Raw genomic sequence first — 18,251 nt, 5'->3', positions numbered from 1 at the left:
GTCTGTATTACAGGAAATTGACATTGCTCTCGAGAAACACCACATATACAAATTCCAATTCCAACAAAAGCCTATATTATACTATCTAAATCTGCAGATACATGAAAATATTAGTCTGTAACATGGTCTTTCCTGATAAGCAATCGAAAATTCCTCAGATGATTTTGATTTGATAACTGAGAGAAGCAATTGGCTCCAAATGATATTAGCTTATTGTGCTTCTCCAAGAATAAGCTAATAATATTAACAAGGAGAAGGAGAAGAGGAGAGCAAGTAATTGGATTTAAAGTTCCACTGCATAGTGATAAGTGCTTGATAAAATTCTGGCTTTCTTTTTAGGTGACAAGTTATCAACCACCAAAGAACAGTTGAGAAGAACCGTGACTTGTCTCATTGGGAAATCACGAATTACCACAGAGATAGGTGCCTTTACCTCTACAAGTAGAGGGATTTGTCCTGATTTTCGATTTTGCATGAGAGCTTCTTGAAGGCCTGATCCAAATTCACTGTCTCCTTTCAAAAGAATTTGGATCATAGTTGTGTTTGAATGGGGTTGAAGAAAGGCGGGAAGTTTTCCAGCACAAAGAACAGAGTCTTTATATGTTACAACAACAGAGCTGTCCTTGCCATATTGGAAACCAATGTGCTGGTTGGGATTGTCAGATTTGACAGTAACAACAAATTCAGTATGGAGACTAAAATCTTGCTGAACATTGAAGGCATTGACATCGAAACGATCAACGTTATAGCGAGGAATTTCAGGCTGCAACATAGAGTAAAGATAAAAAGCAGCGCCACCAAGAAGGATGATCAACGCAAACCAGAATAAAAAGCAACAACACAGACATTTTAGGCAACAGCTTCCACTGGATTTACCAGGATGGCTTGAATGGTACCTAGGAATGTTTCTCCTCTTGGGAGGAGGTCTTAGATTCGTTGAATGATTACTGTTCAGCATCACATACTTTGGTTGGTAAGGGGGTTGAGTTTCCATTGATACCTCAAGGTCAAGAGGAGGGGTAGACCCTGAGGTGACCACATTCCATAAGAGAAGGGAGTGGCTCTTCTCCTTCTCAGCCAAAAATCTTGGACATGGAAGGAAATTTTCCTCCTTTGGTTAAGGACATTGCTGCACGTGTGTGGACATGGAGCAACATTGAGTAATTAGCTTGGCTGTTAGATAACTCTCTTTCCTATTTTAGACACCAACCCCATTTGGGGTCCTGTGACTAATGTGATTTTTGCTTTGTTTTCATTGGCAAAAAGTTCTTCAATTTATAAACATTCTACATATTTTTAAGCTCCTCCAAACACATACTAATTTAGGAATATTCAACTATATCATTTCTTCAATTAACTACTTGTAAATTTTAATTGTGCATGGTAAATGATATGTTTTGTACTTGTAGCTAGAATTTTTTAATAGATAACAATATCATATATACTTCAAGAATCCACTTTGTATGCACATCACAATTGAAATCAATATTAAAATCAGAATCGAGCAGAATCGAACGTAATAGATATTGGTTCACACGTGGGAGGAGAGTAGTACATATATATGATCATATAATATAAACCTACTTAAACTACAACTTAATTTTCTAGTCTGTCCATAACTATAATTTTTGTTTCTTTACCTAACCTTCTACCCAATACAAATTTACCTACATGTAGTTGGGTTCCGACTTCTATGCGGTATAGGATGGAGCATGTCTATAATTGAGAAGGAAATTAAAAAAGCGTAGAAGTAAGATAAAGATTTTTTTATATAATAATATTTCATAATATTTGTGATCAAATATTTAATTTAAGAACTTTAAATTCATTCTTATAATGAGATTGCAATTATTTCACACTAATTTGGAAAAATGGACCACCAATTATAAGTCTATGCTCAAATCCTTAGATGCTTATAATTTAGAAATTGCTAATTAAGTTGCTATAATTTATTTTTTTTTCTTTTTTTAAGGTAAAAGGGATGTTGCTCTCTCAGTCTAATATCAAGGTATATCACCAATCTTATTGAGGGATGTAAGTGAAATTCAAGGTATATCATCAATCTTATTGAGGGATTTAAGTGAAATTTATAAACCACTTATTAAAAATGATGATGATATAACTCGAATTCTCAATTTAATGGCGGCTGATAGAGTCTTACCTATTGAACCACTCTCATTGACTAATTTAGAAATTTCCTTTTGGTAAGAGGGGTGTGTTAAAATATGAATATCCATCAAGTAAAAAAAAGAGCACACACAAGGTGGTCCCAGGAGGCTCATGCACACCTTCATTTACTATATAGCAGCGGAAAACATTAATGGCAATCACATTAAATATTCAGTACCCAATTTATTGTTATTATAAGCTTTTAATAATCCTCTTTAGAAATTCAAGAAAATTTGAAAATCCCTCCCATGCATGCATTGATGGCTATGTATGTATTGTCTTACTGCTTTATAGTCAGAGATCACGTAAAACAAACACTTTGAATTCAGTAAATTCTTCCAATGCTTTCAATGCATGCATCACCTTAATTTCTTGTAATTTATTAAGGTGGAGACCTATAGCTTCAGTCCTGTGACTACTGTGCACCCTTTTTCATGTGACCGCCTCTCATCACCCTTCATCATCACCACCCTCTCTTGCCTGTGATTTGCTTCAATATACTCTCCCTCTTCCTCTCTTCTTCATACCCTTTATATATTCCTTCTTCTTCCATTCTGCTTCCTCATCCCTTGTCCCAGTTTTTCTCCTTTACTCCCTCTCTTTCTCTCTCTCTCTGTCTCTCTCTCTCTCTCTGTCTCTCTCTCTCTATATATATATATATATATATACACACACAGAGAGGGAGAAAAACACTTAGCAAAAGCATACATATTTCATCAAAAGCCATGAAGGGTTTTGTTTGTGTTGCTCTATTAGTCATTGCTTTTCTTTCTCTTCCGGCTGTAATATCTGCAAGGCACATTGGCAGGCCACGAAAACGTAATACTCTCTCTCTCTTTCCATTTTATACAAGAAATTCTTATATGAATTTCTAGTTTCATGAACGTCTGGATTTTAAGATTGAGCTTGGGTTTCTAACTTTTTGTTTTTTAATGGAAATTTTGGTTACTTTAGCTGAATTCTGATGAAATTTTTGTTCTTTTAAATAATGTACTTGAACAGACCATGGGCATCACCATTCTGCACCAAAAGAAGTGGCAGTGGCAAATCCAAATTTCTACAGGGAAATGAGGGCAACAAAGAGAAGAGGACCTGACACAGTGCAAATTGCAGGGTCAAGCTTGCCTGATTGTTCCCATGCATGTGGGTCATGCTCGCCATGTAGGCTAGTAATGGTGAGCTTTGTCTGTGCATCGCTTGAAGAAGCTGAGACTTGTCCCATGGCTTATAAGTGCATGTGTAAAAACAAGTCTTATCCTGTACCATGATCTTTATTTAACTAACTAATTAATTTCTAATTGTCAGGTCTTTTTTAATATAGAGGCTTAATTACTGTAACTATTGTCGGCCAATTAGAATTTAGATTTAGGTCCATGTTTATTTTAGTTTTGTTTTTCCCTTTTGCCAATTTTTCCTTGTAATGTAATCATGCCTTTCTTTGTGTAATCACAGAATTCATGTTCATTTTGATATTTGAGTGAAAATATTTTGAAACAATTTTCAATTTAAATTTTGAAATTGAGAAAAAAGAAATTTATAGCATAAGAGTATAAATAATGGCAAAGAATTAAAGACTAGGAAATTTTTTATGACTTCTATTATATGCCAATTTCATTTTGTTGGATAAAAAATAGAAAAATTCCATTCATCACTGCGGCTGTGTTTGGAATTGTGGTTAAGAGATTAAAAAAAAAAATTTTTAAAACTGCATTTAAAAAAAAAAACACTGTTTTAGATATTAAAAAATAATTTAAAAATTCAAATTTGGGCTAGATTGCATTTTTAACTTGACCCAATTTTTCCCCTAATAGATGGTAAATCTTGTCCATTTTAATGGATAACCAATGTCAATTGGGGCTAGATTGCATTATTTACGGAGGAAAAATGGGGTCAAGTTAAAAATTGGATATCATGAGGTAACACTAGAATGGGTTCAGCAGGGGTAGAATCAAAAGTCTGAATGTTTAAAGGCAAGTATGCACCATAATTTTCTCAACCTATCTTTTTGTTGGATGAAATTAAGCCGCCAAATACAATAATTACCTCATAATTATATAATAAAAAATTTTAAGTTTTTTAAAAAATTGATATAATTTATAAAGAAATTTATGTAAGGAGAGTACCCCCATGTAATGCGCTCTAAACTTATATTTTTGTCACATATCATTGAAAACCCTTTGCAAGAACATATCATGGAAAGTTAAAGATAGGAAAAGCTGGATTTTTGTTTTTTTTAATTGAAAGAGTATCTGAGATGGAAATTCTGTTCTACGTGTTGTTTCAGCTGAGAAATGATTACCGTTTATTATAGTTATGAGTTATCCAACTGAAAAATTGGTGTTGGGCCAAAGCTAAGTCCAGCCAAAATTGGACATGCCTTAATAACCTGAGAGCTCAGCTATGATCTAGCCAAGATTATAGGAAATTGGCTGGTCGTGACTAGGTGGTGACACCACTTCCCGAAAAAACATTATTTGCTCGTATGAATGCCAAAAAAATCTGTGTGAAAAAATGGCCATTCTTCCCCTTCTCTTCCTCCTCCTTTCCCTTTTTATTCAATTCCATTCTCTTCATTCACTCCTAGTTCTGGTCCCAACATCACTTTGTCCCGTTAACCATCCTTAAAAACACCCCAATCACCATCACCATGCCATTTTCTCAAATGGCATGAAAGGTACCTTTTTTATTCTTTTCTATAACTTCTGTGTTTGTGCAATTCTTTGTTACCCTTTCTTTGTTTTGTAAATTCTATGTTTGGTTGTTATTTTACATTTGTTTGCTATTGTTATTAAATTGGAGAGACACATGCCCCCACTTTTTCCAAAATTTTCAATCTTTGTTTTATGTAACTAGCTTTTTGCAGTGAAAAGTTGATGCATAAAGATCCCATTAATTGCGCTGTTAATTTCTCCCTCTCCAAAAGTTGGCTTCTGGGCATCTCTGTATTTAATCCATCATTGCTTTTTCTTGACTTACTCTCTCTCACACGCACAATGGGGAGAAACTATGATGGGAGGTTGAATAATAGGTGAGCATGGGTTGATTGCAATCATATGTCACCTATTTTTCCATTTACCATTTTGTCTTTTTGGCTTGAGCTTTCGGTTTAAATGGGTAAAAAGAATCAAACTTTAATTTTTGGTCACCTCATGAGATTGAAGAAGAGTAGACAATGCTTTCCCTCTTGCTCTTCTCTTCGCAGAGTAAAATTCTCACTTCTCTTTGAATCTGTTTCTTTCCAGAGACCAATGTTGATAGTTTAGAACCTGTTAGAAGTGTGCATTTGTGAAAAAAGTGTGCTTATTGTCAATTTCTTGATATTTCATTATGCCCACTGTTAGCTGACCAATTAGTCATAATTGGTGTACTTAATACTGCCATTGATTTCGTTTGCATTTATGCACTTCTGCCTTCAAAAACTTTGTTTTTTCTTTTTGGACAGTTTGATGTTAACTGTTGTCAAGAGTTTTTTTTTTTTTTTTTTTTTTTTTTTTTTTTTTTAATAATTTGTCTTTCATTTGCATCTCTAAGTAACTGAATTCTTTAATTTATACATTGTATTTGATACTGGTTGTTGCTTTCCTCCTGATATGAATTTGTTTTTCATAAAGATAAAGGCTGTGCGGCTCTTGCAGGTGTTTATCTTTTATATTATTTGACTTGGTTCCCACTTTCTGTAACCTTTAGATAGCCTCCATTCTCCAAATAGCTTAGAAGCCAAAACTTTCTATTCATGCACTTGGTCATTTGACTGTATAGCCTGTTTGAGCACAATACCACTGTGCAAATGTGTTTAGTTTAGTTTTCTTATTTCAAATTTTCGATTAAGTAAAACAGATAATAAATCTTCAATTTGGAGAGCAATAACTCTTATGATTTTGCAACACAACAATATATGTACAGTTATTTGTTTGATGCAACAACTTGATAGTATGATATCCATTCAAAATTCAAATGTAGGTTGATGAGGATGAAGTTTATTGGAGATCAGAGAAGAGCAATGAAGAGTTGGAATGGTCTTACAATTCCACTCATGTAATTTCACAGCTAACTCAATGTTTTAGTAAGTAAAATTTCAGATTCCTATCTCATCACTCAGTTAAAGTTATATCATGCTTTTTTCCTGTCTATATTATATTTTTTCTGCACTCACACGCCAAGTTATTATCAATTTACCTAGATGTACACTAAACTATATATTTTGTTTGTTTATTCTTCTTTGGGTTGGTGATGAATAGTGGTATGTAGCTTAACACATAGTTAGAAATAGCTTTCATCTCTAGAGATTACATGGACTGCTTTGAATTCTCAACCTTGCACTCTTGAGTCCTTTGGGAAGCTGCTAACAAATTTGACCAATAAGTTGCTGATGACACTGACAGTATTGTGGTTTAGAAATCACAAAATAAACTATTAATTCAGCCATAGCACCAATTTAGGTTCTGAAAGTGTGGATTTTGTTCACTTCTTATTGAATTTAATCATGGGTAGTTTCTTTCTTGCATTTTGAAAAGCAATAACCATTCTAGTTGACAAAGGCTAGCTCTTTTTGTGTTCTTGGTTTACAATTTGAATTTAATGATGTGCAAAACTTGATTTCTGTTATTTACATCACCTTTTTTTCCCCTTGTATCTGTATGTAGAGGTTGGAACACAATAGATTTATAGTGTCAAACTACTAAGTTCAAGGCTATGTCAATAATGTTACCCATGTTTAAGATATAGTTCATATAACTATGAATCATTTGATTAAGATGTAGTTCGTATAAATCTGAATCATTCCATTAAAGCCTATTTTCTTGTTTCACCAATCAGTTTCTGGTGGTTGTAGCTAATGCTATGGTCGGACCACGAGCATGGCTAGCAGGGCTCTTCAATCGCTCAGCTAATAAACGCACTGAGAAATCTCTTGACAAACCTTTGACTCCTTTTCAGGTGATTAGAAATACTGAGCAAACATGTCCCTCCTTGCATTTCATCATACGTCAATTTTTTTTCCCTCTAATCTCATATACCAGATGAATAAGCATTTGCATTCTTATGCTTGTCTATGAGCATTTTTTGTATTAACATGTTCAACAAGTTGATTGTGTCACTCATGGATTGCCATCAAATAACAAATGTAGCTGGTCTGTGTAATTGTAAATAGGCACAGCCATGAATTAAATCCTTGCTGTCTTTTCTTAAAGGGCCTCAATTTTTTTGGGAACTAGCTTGCGATATTGACAATTCCAATTATTTTTCAAGTTTAATATATCACCTACACATGCCTAAGAAGGGCACAATCTCCTAGATGAGTGGTATACAGAAAAGTATAAATGAAAATCTACTTGCAATTCATTTTGTCAACAAAATTATGCAGAGATAGAGTACAGTAATATTTGTTTGGGAAACACACTTAAAAAAAAAAAAAAAAAAAACCACAACCTGCAGTGGAAGGTTGCATGATAGATGTGCTCAAATACTACTTGATTTTTCATTCTCATCTTCACTAAAGTTGTAATCTATTTTTAACTCTTATCAGGAACAGAGACTTAAAAAGCTTCAAGAGCGGTTGCAAACACCATTTGATGAGACTCGTCCTGATCATCAAGTACTCTCATGATTCTTGCAATATAATTTTCCATTTTTCTTGGAATGCTTATCTTGGATTTGGTTGTGAAATGTATTAACCAAAAAAACTGATATTCTACTGGTAGAATAGAAAGAATTTATTTGATAAAATATATTATGTAAAGAATGGTTAAGGATAAATTTTAATATGCATTATAATGTAAATATTAAGTATTAATACTGAGGAAGAATGAAAATTTTAAAAATGAGATATATTAGATGGTGTACTTATGGACCAAATCCTTTATTTTTATATGAGAATATGATCAGAAAAAATTTAAGTTAATGCATAGGTTTTTATCATGATGGGGAGCATAGTTAAATCACTCTCCATGAATACCGAATCTTAGCTTTCATTTGGAGATGGCCAATAAACTAATAGCTTATGACACTTTCATCTGCATATTTTCGTTTTATCATGAGATTTTTTTTAATGGGTGCAGATCGTTACAAGAATTATGATTTTCTTGTCTCTGCAATTTGTTATCGCTTTTTGATACTTTATCACTACTTTCATTTTCATTTCTTGTTGTCAGGAAGCTCTTAGATCGTTGTGGAATGCAGCCTTTCCAGATGTTGCTCTGGCAGGCTTGATCTCTGAGCAATGGAAAGAGATGGGGTGGCAAGGTCCCAATCCATCAACTGACTTTAGGTGAAATTCTATAAATTTCTTTCTGTTCTTCTCATAGTTAAAGTGGGCCTCTTCTGTCTGTTATTGATAAGAGAATGTACAGCTTGAGAATCATGAATAGAGGTGTACTGCTATAGAAGTTTCAACTAATTCATTTGGCATGCATTGAACATCACTTGAGAAAGGATTACTTACATTTTGCCTCATTTTAACACTTCACTTCAAGCGTATTACTCCCCACCCCAAAGCACCTTTCCTCACTCTGTGCTTGGGTTTGAATCTAGGATCTCATGGCCATAGTGCATTAGCCATATTAAAGAACAGAAGCAAAATCTTTTTATGAATTAAATTAAACACTATGCTTTATTTTGACTTTTTTCTGCATTTTGGAATTCAGATATATTCTCTCATAATGAGTTAACTTTTGTCCTTAGGGGTTGTGGTTTTATTGCTCTAGAAAACTTGCTGTTTTTTGCCAGGACTTATCCGGTATGCCTTCCTGACTCTTTCAAGTATTTGTGCAACTATTTCCTTAATTATTTATTCCTTTATTTGGAACCGATTTTGTGATTTTCTTTTTCTAGATCCTCTAATGCCTAAATTTGCACAGAAAGTGAGTTATGATTATTACTGATTGTATGAAAATACAAAATGAAGGTATCTTTTCGTAGGTTATTGTTCAAGCAGGGTGGGAAGCGAGCAACTTGGGAATATCCATTTGCTGTTGCTGGCATTAATGTTTCATTTATGTTGATCCAGATGTTGGATTTACAGTCAGGTTCGTAATCATGTTTGTTTCAAAAAAGTTGGGATTGGGTTGGGGATGACGACTGGTGAAGAGGAAATTAAACTGCAAAGGGTGTTTGGTTTAAGGTGAAAATGAATCATTCTAGTTCTCTTGTTATGCTAGTTGCGAAAGTTAAATTCTCTGGAAATTCATTGAACCTAAATTTCTTAATATTGTTACTTGAGTTTGAGTACACTGGGACCTTAAAGGAGCACCATTTCTTCTCATCATAATTCCCCTTATTTATGTGTCACAGAACAAAATGACTCATTCAAGGACAATGCAATTTAAATTCTTGATCAATGCTAAATTTTTCCATCAAGAGATTTTCTTTCTTTAAAGCATAATTTATTGTATGCTATTGTCAAATTACTAGATTAACTTTTGAGCTTTTGCGTCATTCTATAGCTATTGATAGTTCCATCATGCTTATCCCTGTAGCTTAAAACCTACTGTGGTTATTTACTAATAGTCTTCCCTCTTGTCTACTTTGCAGAAAAACCAAAATGTCTTCCAGGAAAGAATTTTGTTAGATTACTGGGAGGTAACAGGGCAGCTGCTCTAAATTGTATTATGCTCTTGTGTCCTTGAATATAGGAAATTGCATTTGCTTTTAAGATTATTTTAAGCTATTATTTACTCATAATTTTACATTTTTAATTGCAGAAGATGAAGCTGCTTTTGATGTACTGTTCTGCAGCTTTTGAATTGATGGATGCTCAGTGGCTTGCTATGCAGGCTTCTTATATGGAGTTTAATGTATATTTTCTCTCTCTCTATTAAAATCTTATAGTCCAGAATGTTCAAAATATGCAAGATTCTTTTAATTCCTTTGCTGCTGCATTCTTTTGTAGAGAAGATACAATGTAAAGTATCAACTCTTTTCCATGTTAAATTAGCAAATAATCTTTGCTGAATTCATTTAAGATTATATGTCAAGCATTACTAAATCCAGAATTTTCCTATATTCATGTCACTTCTCTTATGACCTTTTATCTGCTCTTCATTCCTGCAGGAGGTGTTGAAAGTAACAAGGGAACAATTGGAGAGGGAGTTGTCTTTAGAAGATGTTCATAGAATAAAAGATTTGCCAGCATACAATCTGTTGTATCAATAGCATGTTGTTATTATTATTATCATAATCATTATTATTTATTATTAGTACTATCAACCACTACTGAACATCAAGACATATTTGCTCCAACTGAGATGATACTTTGCTGTAGAGATCTATTCTGGAGTTGCACATGTAATTACTGATCTGTACAAGCCATTTTTGGTGATTTTATAGCTGAGCTTTGTACACTGCAATGGAGTTGACACATACTAATGTTGAAGGAAACCTTGTAACCTCATGGCAGGTTGTTGCTAAATGATTGCATTTGACATTAGGTTAGGCTGCATTCTTCTTATCCTTTGCTAACATTACTTTTAGCTTTTTCTACAACCAATTCAAAAACATACAACTTTCAAATCCAAGAAAAAAAAAACAAAAAGAATGAGAATTACACTTTTTAAGTTTTACTTTGTTATTTTATTGATTGATGGAAATTTGTACCTTGTTTGGATTGGTGGAAAATAGAGGAAGGAAAATAAAAGAATTTTCCACCCATTACTTACTTGGAATAAAAGAAAATAAGGGTAAGGGAAAATGAACAAGGAAAATATTATGTGGGACTCATGAGTAACTTTCTTTCCAGGTGGGAGAGAAAGTGAATGGTAAAGGAATGCAATTACATTTTTATCCTTATAATAATTTATTAATTACAAATAAAAGGACAATAAATATTTTACTTTTCTCTCTTATTTTTTTTTCCCTAACATTCAAACAAGAGAAAAAAAATTTTTTTTTTCATTCACTTTTACTTTTCTTTCTCATTTTGTTCTATTTCCTTTCCTCTTAAGAAATTTTCCGAACAGAGTTAAAGCGAGCTTTGCTTTTTTTTTTTTTTTTTTTTTTTTTTTTTTTTTTTCTGATTAGGCACTTATTAGAGTTCAAACTTCGATATTTTATAATTTAAAATACTTATTTAGAATTATGATTATAATTTTTTTTAAAAATATTATTTTAAATATTATTAAAAAAATAAAAATCAATTTTTAACAACTTCTAGCTAATATAATTGAAGTGATATTTTTTTCAACGATATGGACTCTAAAATTATCCTCATTGATGTGTTTGATTTTTTTTTTTTTTCCGAAAATTGATATGTTTGATTTAGTATTAATGATTACGATATGGTGATGGATTGCTGACATTTATTAGATATTTCACATCAGAGATTACAGTGATCAACTCCATCTAGAAGAATGATCCAAAAATTTCCCGTGTTTACCTACCTCTTGAAATGAAATGTTTCCGTAAAATAGACTCTGTACCATGATCATGTCTCACACCAAATCCATTTATAAATCTTCTGCTAAGATCAAATACACACACGGAGAGAGAATGGAACAACTTCTTGAAGCTGAGGAATTGCTCAGAGGCCAAGCAGAAGTATGGCAACTCATGTTTGCCTTTGCGGACTCCATGGCACTAAAATGTGCAGTGGAGCTTCGCATAGCTGATATCATACACTCTCACTCTACCCCAATTACATTGTCCCAAATAGCTTCCTCTATTGACTCACCCTCCCACCCTGACATCCCCTACCTTACACGCATCATGAGATTGCTGGTCCGCCGCAACATCTTCACTGCTGATCGTCCATCAGACGGCGGAGAGACTCTCTACGGGCCGACCCACGTTTCTAGATGGCTTGTACATGACTCCGATAGGACCCTGGCACCCATGTTATTAATGGAGAACCATCCTTTGACGACCAATCCCTGGCATTGTTTTAGCCAATGTGTGAAAGAAGGTGGCATTGCCTTTAAGAAAGCAAATGGGAGTGAGATTTGGGAGTTTGCATCACAGAATCCTGAGTTCAACTCCATGTTCAATAGTGGCATGGCATGTACTGCAAGAGTAGTGATACGTGCAATTTTAGTAGGATACAAAAATGGGTTTGGTTGTGTGGGATCACTGGTTGATGTGGGAGGTGGGACTGGGGACTTGGTGTCTGAGATTGTTAAATCACATCCACACATCAAAGGGATCAACTTTGATTTACCTCATGTTGTTGCTACAGCACCAGAGTATAAGGGTGTGTGCCATGTTGGGGGTGACATGTTTGAAGCCATTCCAAACGCTGATGCTATTATCATGAAGGTAAAAATTTTTAAACTAAGATTTTTTTTATAGTTTTTGAATTTTTATAATTTCTTACTGTTTGAGTGAAAATAAAGGTTTTCAATAGAAAATTTTGTTCATTTCACCGATTTAGTAGGTCAAAAAAATGAAGATTTTTTACATTTACAAAAATTTTATTTTAAAAAAATAATGAATTCCCTATAAATTCATAGTTTAAAACTTGCACTCAAAACTAACTAAATAAACAAATATTTCTTATGGCAGTGGATAATGCACGATTGGGGAGATGAAGATTGTGTGAAGATATTGAAAAATTGCAGGAAAGCGATACCTGAGAAAACAGGGAAGGTTATCATAGTTGATGTAGTTCTGAAACCAGAGGGTGATGACCTATTTGATGACACAGGTTTGGTGTTTGATCTGCTAATGATTGCACATTCATCGGGTGGGAAGGAGAGGACTGAACTTGAATGGAAGAAATTATTGGAGGAAGGAGGCTTCCCTCGCTACAATATTGTCAAGATTCCAGCTTTAACATCAATTATTGAAGCCTATCCTCAATTACAAAATTAACATATCATGCCATTAATATGGCTAGGATAGGATATTTTAAGAAATTATCATATGCACCTGGTGTATATATATTATCCTTTATAATTATGTGAGATTCATTCTTTATATTACTAGAAGAACTCATATTTTTATGAGAGAATAAGTACTATTTTTATGTGTAAGGACATTTTATGATATTGTAATTTATATTTCTTTTCTTTAGTATTTCAAAAATCCTTAGTGGGGATGATAATTGTCAGAATTTAAATTATAATCTCTTGTTTTATAAGGTAGAAACAATAGAGTATATATCTTATAGTGCTTCATTATTTTTGAGAATTTTTAAAATTAATTTACTTTTTATAACTACTCTCTTTTCTCTTCTCTCTTCGTCTAAACTATTTATCATTTTAAAAAAAATTAAAAAATATTAATTTTTTTTTAATTTTACCCTTATTTCTATTAAATATAATAACTATTTCTATAATTTCTTAAAATACATCTTATCACCTTCTTTCCCTTAATTAGATAAGATAAAAGTAATTAAAAAATATTTTATTACAATTTTAGTGATTTAATTACTTTCTTAATTATGATTACAAGACTTAGACAAGTTTCTTCATTATTATCATCATTCAAGTGGCGGAAGCTAAAAACCTATTCACTAAATCAAAAACCTAATAGAAAATCTCTAAACACAAATCTAATTGGAATAATGTTACACATAGATTATAATGTCGATATTTTAGTTGGCAATGGCAAAATTACTTGACTATGTAAACTTGATGTTACATATATCATCGCTTATAGCTTTAACATAAGATATTTAAATAGTGAAATTTATAATTTTCAAAAGATATATTTTCTTATTATTATATTTGATTCACAAGAAAATCCTTTTTTTGTTATTTAGTAGAAGTTTAATCAGCAAGCTTAAAAGTTTTTCAAAGAGTGTGTGTATGTGATTTTCTGGAAACAAAACTTTCCATTGTTTCCTTTTCAACAATAATTGTAATGTTGATTGGGCTATTGCTGACTTTGCTAGCAATTCTGGTTTGCTGGGAGAAATCTTTCTTCCACTCCACTAACGTCAAGTCAGCCACGTCTCGCAGGTGGAACTCTCATTCATTCATATTTTAATTACTTGCTGTATTACTGCCCATTTGCAAGCTATCCTGTGGGCTGGAATTCAAACCTTCACTCAGACGGCCATCACAGCATTGATTCATTTTCTAAGTAGATTGAGAGACTCAAACCTTTTTAGGTCTTGGTATAGAAATCTGTTTCTTTTTGGTTCATATTCTGGAAGAGATGGCAACCGATTTGCAGGTACCTTGACATAGCAAGGTGTTATTAATCCTTTAACTTGTAAGTAGATGTGATATTATATTTTTTATATATTTATTATTGGGGATATTTTTATACCAATTTTTGTCCTATGAGACTAAATTCTTTGTTTTAGACTATCAAAATAACGTATTCTCTTATATTAACATGAAACGCTCAAAATAATAATTTTGGAATGCTTCTAATAGAGTTTAATTATGCTCATTGATTGAATTAATTATATTAATTATTTTTTATATAATTTTATTAATTTGAATTATGACCTAACTTAAAAAATTTATGATGCAAAATTCAAATTGGATATTTTATAAAATCTATATGACAGGTTGTTGCTAAATGATTGAATTTGACATTAGGTTAGGTTGCTTTCTTATTTACTAACATTACTTTTGGCCCTTGTTTTTGGCAACCAATTCAAAATCATCCAATTTGTTGAGTTTTAGTTTGTTATTTTTTTGATTAATTGAAATTGACGGTAATTTTTGCTTTTTTTAATTGATTGGGTTCTAAATGAGTTCAAATTTGGTATTTCACAATTTTATAAACCTGTTTAAAATTACAATTTGCTTTTTTTTAGAGATTTTATGATTAAAATATATAAATTTAATTTAAAATTATTTTCAATAATTTGTAATTAATTCATTTAAAATAACATTTTGTTCATTGTGATCTTAGTATTAATGATTGAGATATGGTGATGGAGAATTTTTCTTGTCTAAATTCGATCTATCATAAATTTAAGACACAATATGTGTTCAATGATGATAATGATGATGATGGGGTGCTTGCGTTTTCTTGAGAAATTGCATTTATTAGAAATCCCAAGTCAGTGACTAAAGTGATCACACACTCCATCTAGAAGAATTCCAAAAACTCCCCATTATTTGTTTACCTACTTTTTGAAGTGAAATGTTTCCATAAAATGGACTCTGTACCATTATTACATCTCACACTAGTTAACCTCTTACAGATCTTCTTCTAAGACCAAATACACACACAGAGAATTAATGGAACAATTTCTTGAAGCTGAGGAATTGCTCAGAGGCCTCCACAAATAAATGGCAACTCTTGTTGCCTTTGAAGACTCCATGGCACTAAATTGTGCTGTGAAGCTTTGCGTATATTTAATTAAAAAAATTTTATAAAAATTTAATTAAAAAATTTTTATTAAAAAAAAATCTAATATGATTACTTAAAAATTTAAGTAAATTCGTTTATTATAAATAATCTATTTCAAAAGAAGCCACGTAGATTTTCTATGAAGAAAAATCCATGTAATTATATATATTGACTCTCAACATTCAAGCTATCACAAAGGCACCAACACCAACCAGCTGCTTGAGGACCAAGAAGCCTGAAACCCTTGCAGGACTTGAAGAGTTTCTTCTTATGATCATTAATGCATTGGAAATTAAAAATCTACTCACTAAATCAAAATCATAATAGAAAATCTCTACCAAATACAAAATTTAGTCTAACAAAGAATAATTAAAGATATATACACCAAAAACTTTTCCTCACTGTTATTTAATTCTTTGTTAAAAACTTGAAAAAAAGAAAGAAAGAAAGAAAGAAAGAAAGAAAGAGAAGTTATTGGAGATTCCAGGTGAAGCTTGTGCTCTCTTACTGTCTATGAAATTAGCTTTGACTATTGGTGCTAGGGCAATTATTTTGGAGATTGATTCTTGTACTTTATTTGAAGATGTCTCTAAACATTAAAGGCGATTTTCATCTCACAGAAGAAAACATGAGCCATTTAGGAGCAAATTATTACTTGAAGAATTCCATAACCCAAAAGTTAAAAACACAAGATTGAAAAGTGATACTACTAAATCCAGCTGCAGTAGCCAAGGCCATGAATTCTTGTTGAGTCCTTTCCTTCCCTCCTGGATTTTGAGTCATCATAAACACGTCCATAAGTGAAGTGTCCCTCGCTGCTGCACTATTCTCTGCCATTACTGGAAGCACTGCATCCACTACTATTACCTTTCCATGATCTGGAATTGCTTCGTAGCAGTTCTTCAACAGCTTCAAGCAATGTTCATCGCTCCAATCATGAAGTATCCACTGCCAAAATCTTAATTTAATTAAGCCTTAATCTAATTTTATTATTTTAATTTGTATTCGATATATTAGGTTCTCAAAGTTCAATACCTTCATAAAAATAGCATCTCCTTGTGGAACTCTTTCAAACATATCTCCTTCTACATGATTCACACCTGCAACATATTTTCATAACTAATCTCTAAATATATACATAAAACTTTGCAATGTTATTTAAAAAGAAAAAAAGAGAAAGAAAGAAATATGAAAATAAGTTTAATAATCGTTAGATCATATTTTTGTATCAAAATTTATGCAGAATCAATTAAATTCATTCTGTCCAACACATAGTAGTTGCACCCAAAGAGAAAAGTTGTACCAGGATAAGAAGGGGCATGTTGTATGACACGAGGCAAGTCAAAATTAATACCCTTAATATGAGGGTATTTGGAAGTGATCATGTTAAGAGTGACTCCAAGTCCTCCACCAACATCAACCACCTGCTTTAGGTGCTCGAAACCCTTATAGGACTGGAGGAGTTTCTTCATAACTATTTTTGTGTGATTAAACATTGCTGTGTTGAAAACCTCATTGAACCTGGGGTCACCGCGAGGATAATCAAAGGCATGTGTTCCATGGACCTTATTGAATGGAATTCCACCTTCAAGAATTGCATCCTTGAGTAAAGGCCTAGATAGAAAGGCACGAGACCAAAAATAAGATGGAAAAAATACACAAGAACAGAAACAACAAAGAATAATAGAGCCAGGGCAATAGGCAAATTAACCAGCTCTCCATATAGACCTTGTCTTGAATCAAGGTCATGAAAGGTCCTAGGGAGACCCCATCTTCATTTTTCACGAAGTATTTGGAAACATAATTCAAATGGTAGAGTCTCTGGTGGGTTCCTTGAGCATTTGAGGACAGAGAGCAACCAAGCACACAGTGGCTAGCTAGAAGCCTGAGGATCCTATCAAGCATCATGGGTGCGTCAGGGTTTTGACAGCTGCTAATTTGGGCTGCAATATCGAAAGCTGAGAGTTTTGCATCAGGACCTGCTTTGGCTATAATGTCAAAAATGCCAAGGTCTATTGCAGTTTGCATTACCATGGGCAGTACTGACGCCATCGAAATTTGAATGGCATATGAAAAGCTTTCTTCTTCTCCTTCTTCTTCATTTGTACCATATTCTTGTTGGGTTTTTGTTGAAGAAGCCATGCTTCCTATTTCTATACTTGTTTGATTTGTTTCAATCTTCCCAATTCAATAAAGTTTCCTAACCTTCTACTGAACATTATTTGACCTACATTATTTACAATAATAAAAAGATTTTGTGCTTATCCTCGCAGAGCCGTGAGGTTAAGCATTGTATAATTACTTTTGAATTTAAGATGGTATAGATTTGTTGGTTTTGGGTGTCTTATTGAGAAATTAATTAGAGTTGGTACGGTTGATGTTAACCATAAATCTATAATATAATCAAAAGGCCGGCCCCGTTGCTCTCTTTGTTGTTTTCTACTCCGTTATCTTCAATTTTTTAATAGCAAAATTTATATTTTTCATAACATATAGTTTCTTGTTATTATATTTGATTCACAAGAAAATCAATTTTTTTTATTTAATATAAATTAAACTAAGTAATAATTATTTAATATAAATTAAACTAAGTAATAATTAATGGACTATATAACTGTATAAATCTCTCCTTTTGCTTATAAAAAAATCTTTCTTTTATCATAAAAATAATACAAATTTTAAAATAAATAGATGAAAAATTCCAATTCAAAATCTTTCTACACAATATATAGTAATTTATTTAGAAGAATCTAATCATTTTATCTACACTATAGTAACAACTTATAAGTAGATGCAATAATGGGATGGAATTATGAAATATTGTTATGATTTTATATATT

At 32.5% G+C, this 18,251-nt stretch overlaps 4 protein-coding genes and 1 pseudogene across 4 annotated transcripts; 3 read left to right on the top strand and 2 right to left on the bottom strand.

Annotated features, from left to right (window-relative positions):
• Positions 1-32: 32 nt before the first annotated feature.
• On the bottom strand, positions 33-1,101 carry LOC110668188 (NDR1/HIN1-like protein 6). Its single transcript, XM_021829339.2, has one exon. The coding sequence runs from the start codon at positions 992-994 to the stop codon at positions 284-286; it is 711 nt and encodes a 236-aa protein (XP_021685031.1). The 5' UTR covers positions 995-1,101; the 3' UTR covers positions 33-283.
• A 1,708-nt stretch (positions 1,102-2,809) lies between these two features.
• LOC110668189 (protein EPIDERMAL PATTERNING FACTOR 1) lies at positions 2,810-3,639 on the top strand. The gene is made up of 2 exons (XM_021829340.2): positions 2,810-2,988; positions 3,172-3,639. The coding sequence occupies exons 1-2, from the start codon at positions 2,895-2,897 to the stop codon at positions 3,435-3,437; spliced, it is 360 nt and encodes a 119-aa protein (XP_021685032.2). The 5' UTR covers positions 2,810-2,894; the 3' UTR covers positions 3,438-3,639.
• Positions 3,640-5,215: 1,576 nt separating this feature from the next.
• LOC131169295 (uncharacterized) lies at positions 5,216-10,591 on the top strand (annotated as a pseudogene).
• Positions 10,592-11,633: 1,042 nt separating this feature from the next.
• Positions 11,634-13,207, top strand: LOC131169294 ((R,S)-reticuline 7-O-methyltransferase-like). The gene is made up of 2 exons (XM_058128483.1): positions 11,634-12,411; positions 12,658-13,207. Exons 1-2 carry the CDS (start codon positions 11,650-11,652, stop codon positions 12,964-12,966), a joined length of 1,071 nt encoding a protein of 356 aa, XP_057984466.1. The 5' UTR covers positions 11,634-11,649; the 3' UTR covers positions 12,967-13,207.
• A 2,743-nt stretch (positions 13,208-15,950) lies between these two features.
• LOC110668193 (cathecol O-methyltransferase 1) lies at positions 15,951-17,713 on the bottom strand. The gene is made up of 4 exons (XM_058128482.1): positions 17,123-17,713; positions 16,715-17,025; positions 16,447-16,511; positions 15,951-16,359 (listed from the first exon to the last, which is right to left on the bottom strand). The coding sequence occupies exons 1-4, from the start codon at positions 17,551-17,553 to the stop codon at positions 16,063-16,065; spliced, it is 1,104 nt and encodes a 367-aa protein (XP_057984465.1). The 5' UTR covers positions 17,554-17,713; the 3' UTR covers positions 15,951-16,062.
• Positions 17,714-18,251: the final 538 nt, after the last annotated feature.

This window comes from Hevea brasiliensis, chromosome 10 (genome assembly GCF_030052815.1).
Source record: "Hevea brasiliensis isolate MT/VB/25A 57/8 chromosome 10, ASM3005281v1, whole genome shotgun sequence".
In the NCBI taxonomy this organism is placed as follows: Eukaryota; Viridiplantae; Streptophyta; class Magnoliopsida; order Malpighiales; family Euphorbiaceae; genus Hevea; species Hevea brasiliensis.
This window is presented reverse-complemented; position numbering and strand designations above follow the sequence as displayed.

Bases quoted from the DNA above. Each gene is read 5' to 3' on its own strand.
- LOC110668189 (XM_021829340.2), top strand. From the start codon at position 2,895: ATGAAGGGTTTTGTTTGTGTTGCTCTATTAGTCATTGCTTTTCTTTCT. The intron at 2,989-3,171 runs GTAATACTCTCT...GTACTTGAACAG, and splicing joins CATTGGCAGGCCACGAAAAC to ACCATGGGCATCACCATTCT.
- LOC110668188 (XM_021829339.2), bottom strand. From the start codon at position 994: ATGGAAACTCAACCCCCTTACCAACCAAAGTATGTGATGCTGAACAGT.
- LOC110668193 (XM_058128482.1), bottom strand. From the start codon at position 17,553: ATGGCTTCTTCAACAAAAACCCAACAAGAATATGGTACAAATGAAGAA. The intron at 16,512-16,714 runs GTACAACTTTTC...AATATGTTGCAG, and splicing joins ACATGCCCCTTCTTATCCTG to GTGTGAATCATGTAGAAGGA. The intron at 16,360-16,446 runs GTATTGAACTTT...AGATTTTGGCAG, and splicing joins GAGATGCTATTTTTATGAAG to TGGATACTTCATGATTGGAG.
- LOC131169294 (XM_058128483.1), top strand. From the start codon at position 11,650: ATGGAACAACTTCTTGAAGCTGAGGAATTGCTCAGAGGCCAAGCAGAA. The intron at 12,412-12,657 runs GTAAAAATTTTT...TTCTTATGGCAG, and splicing joins CTGATGCTATTATCATGAAG to TGGATAATGCACGATTGGGG.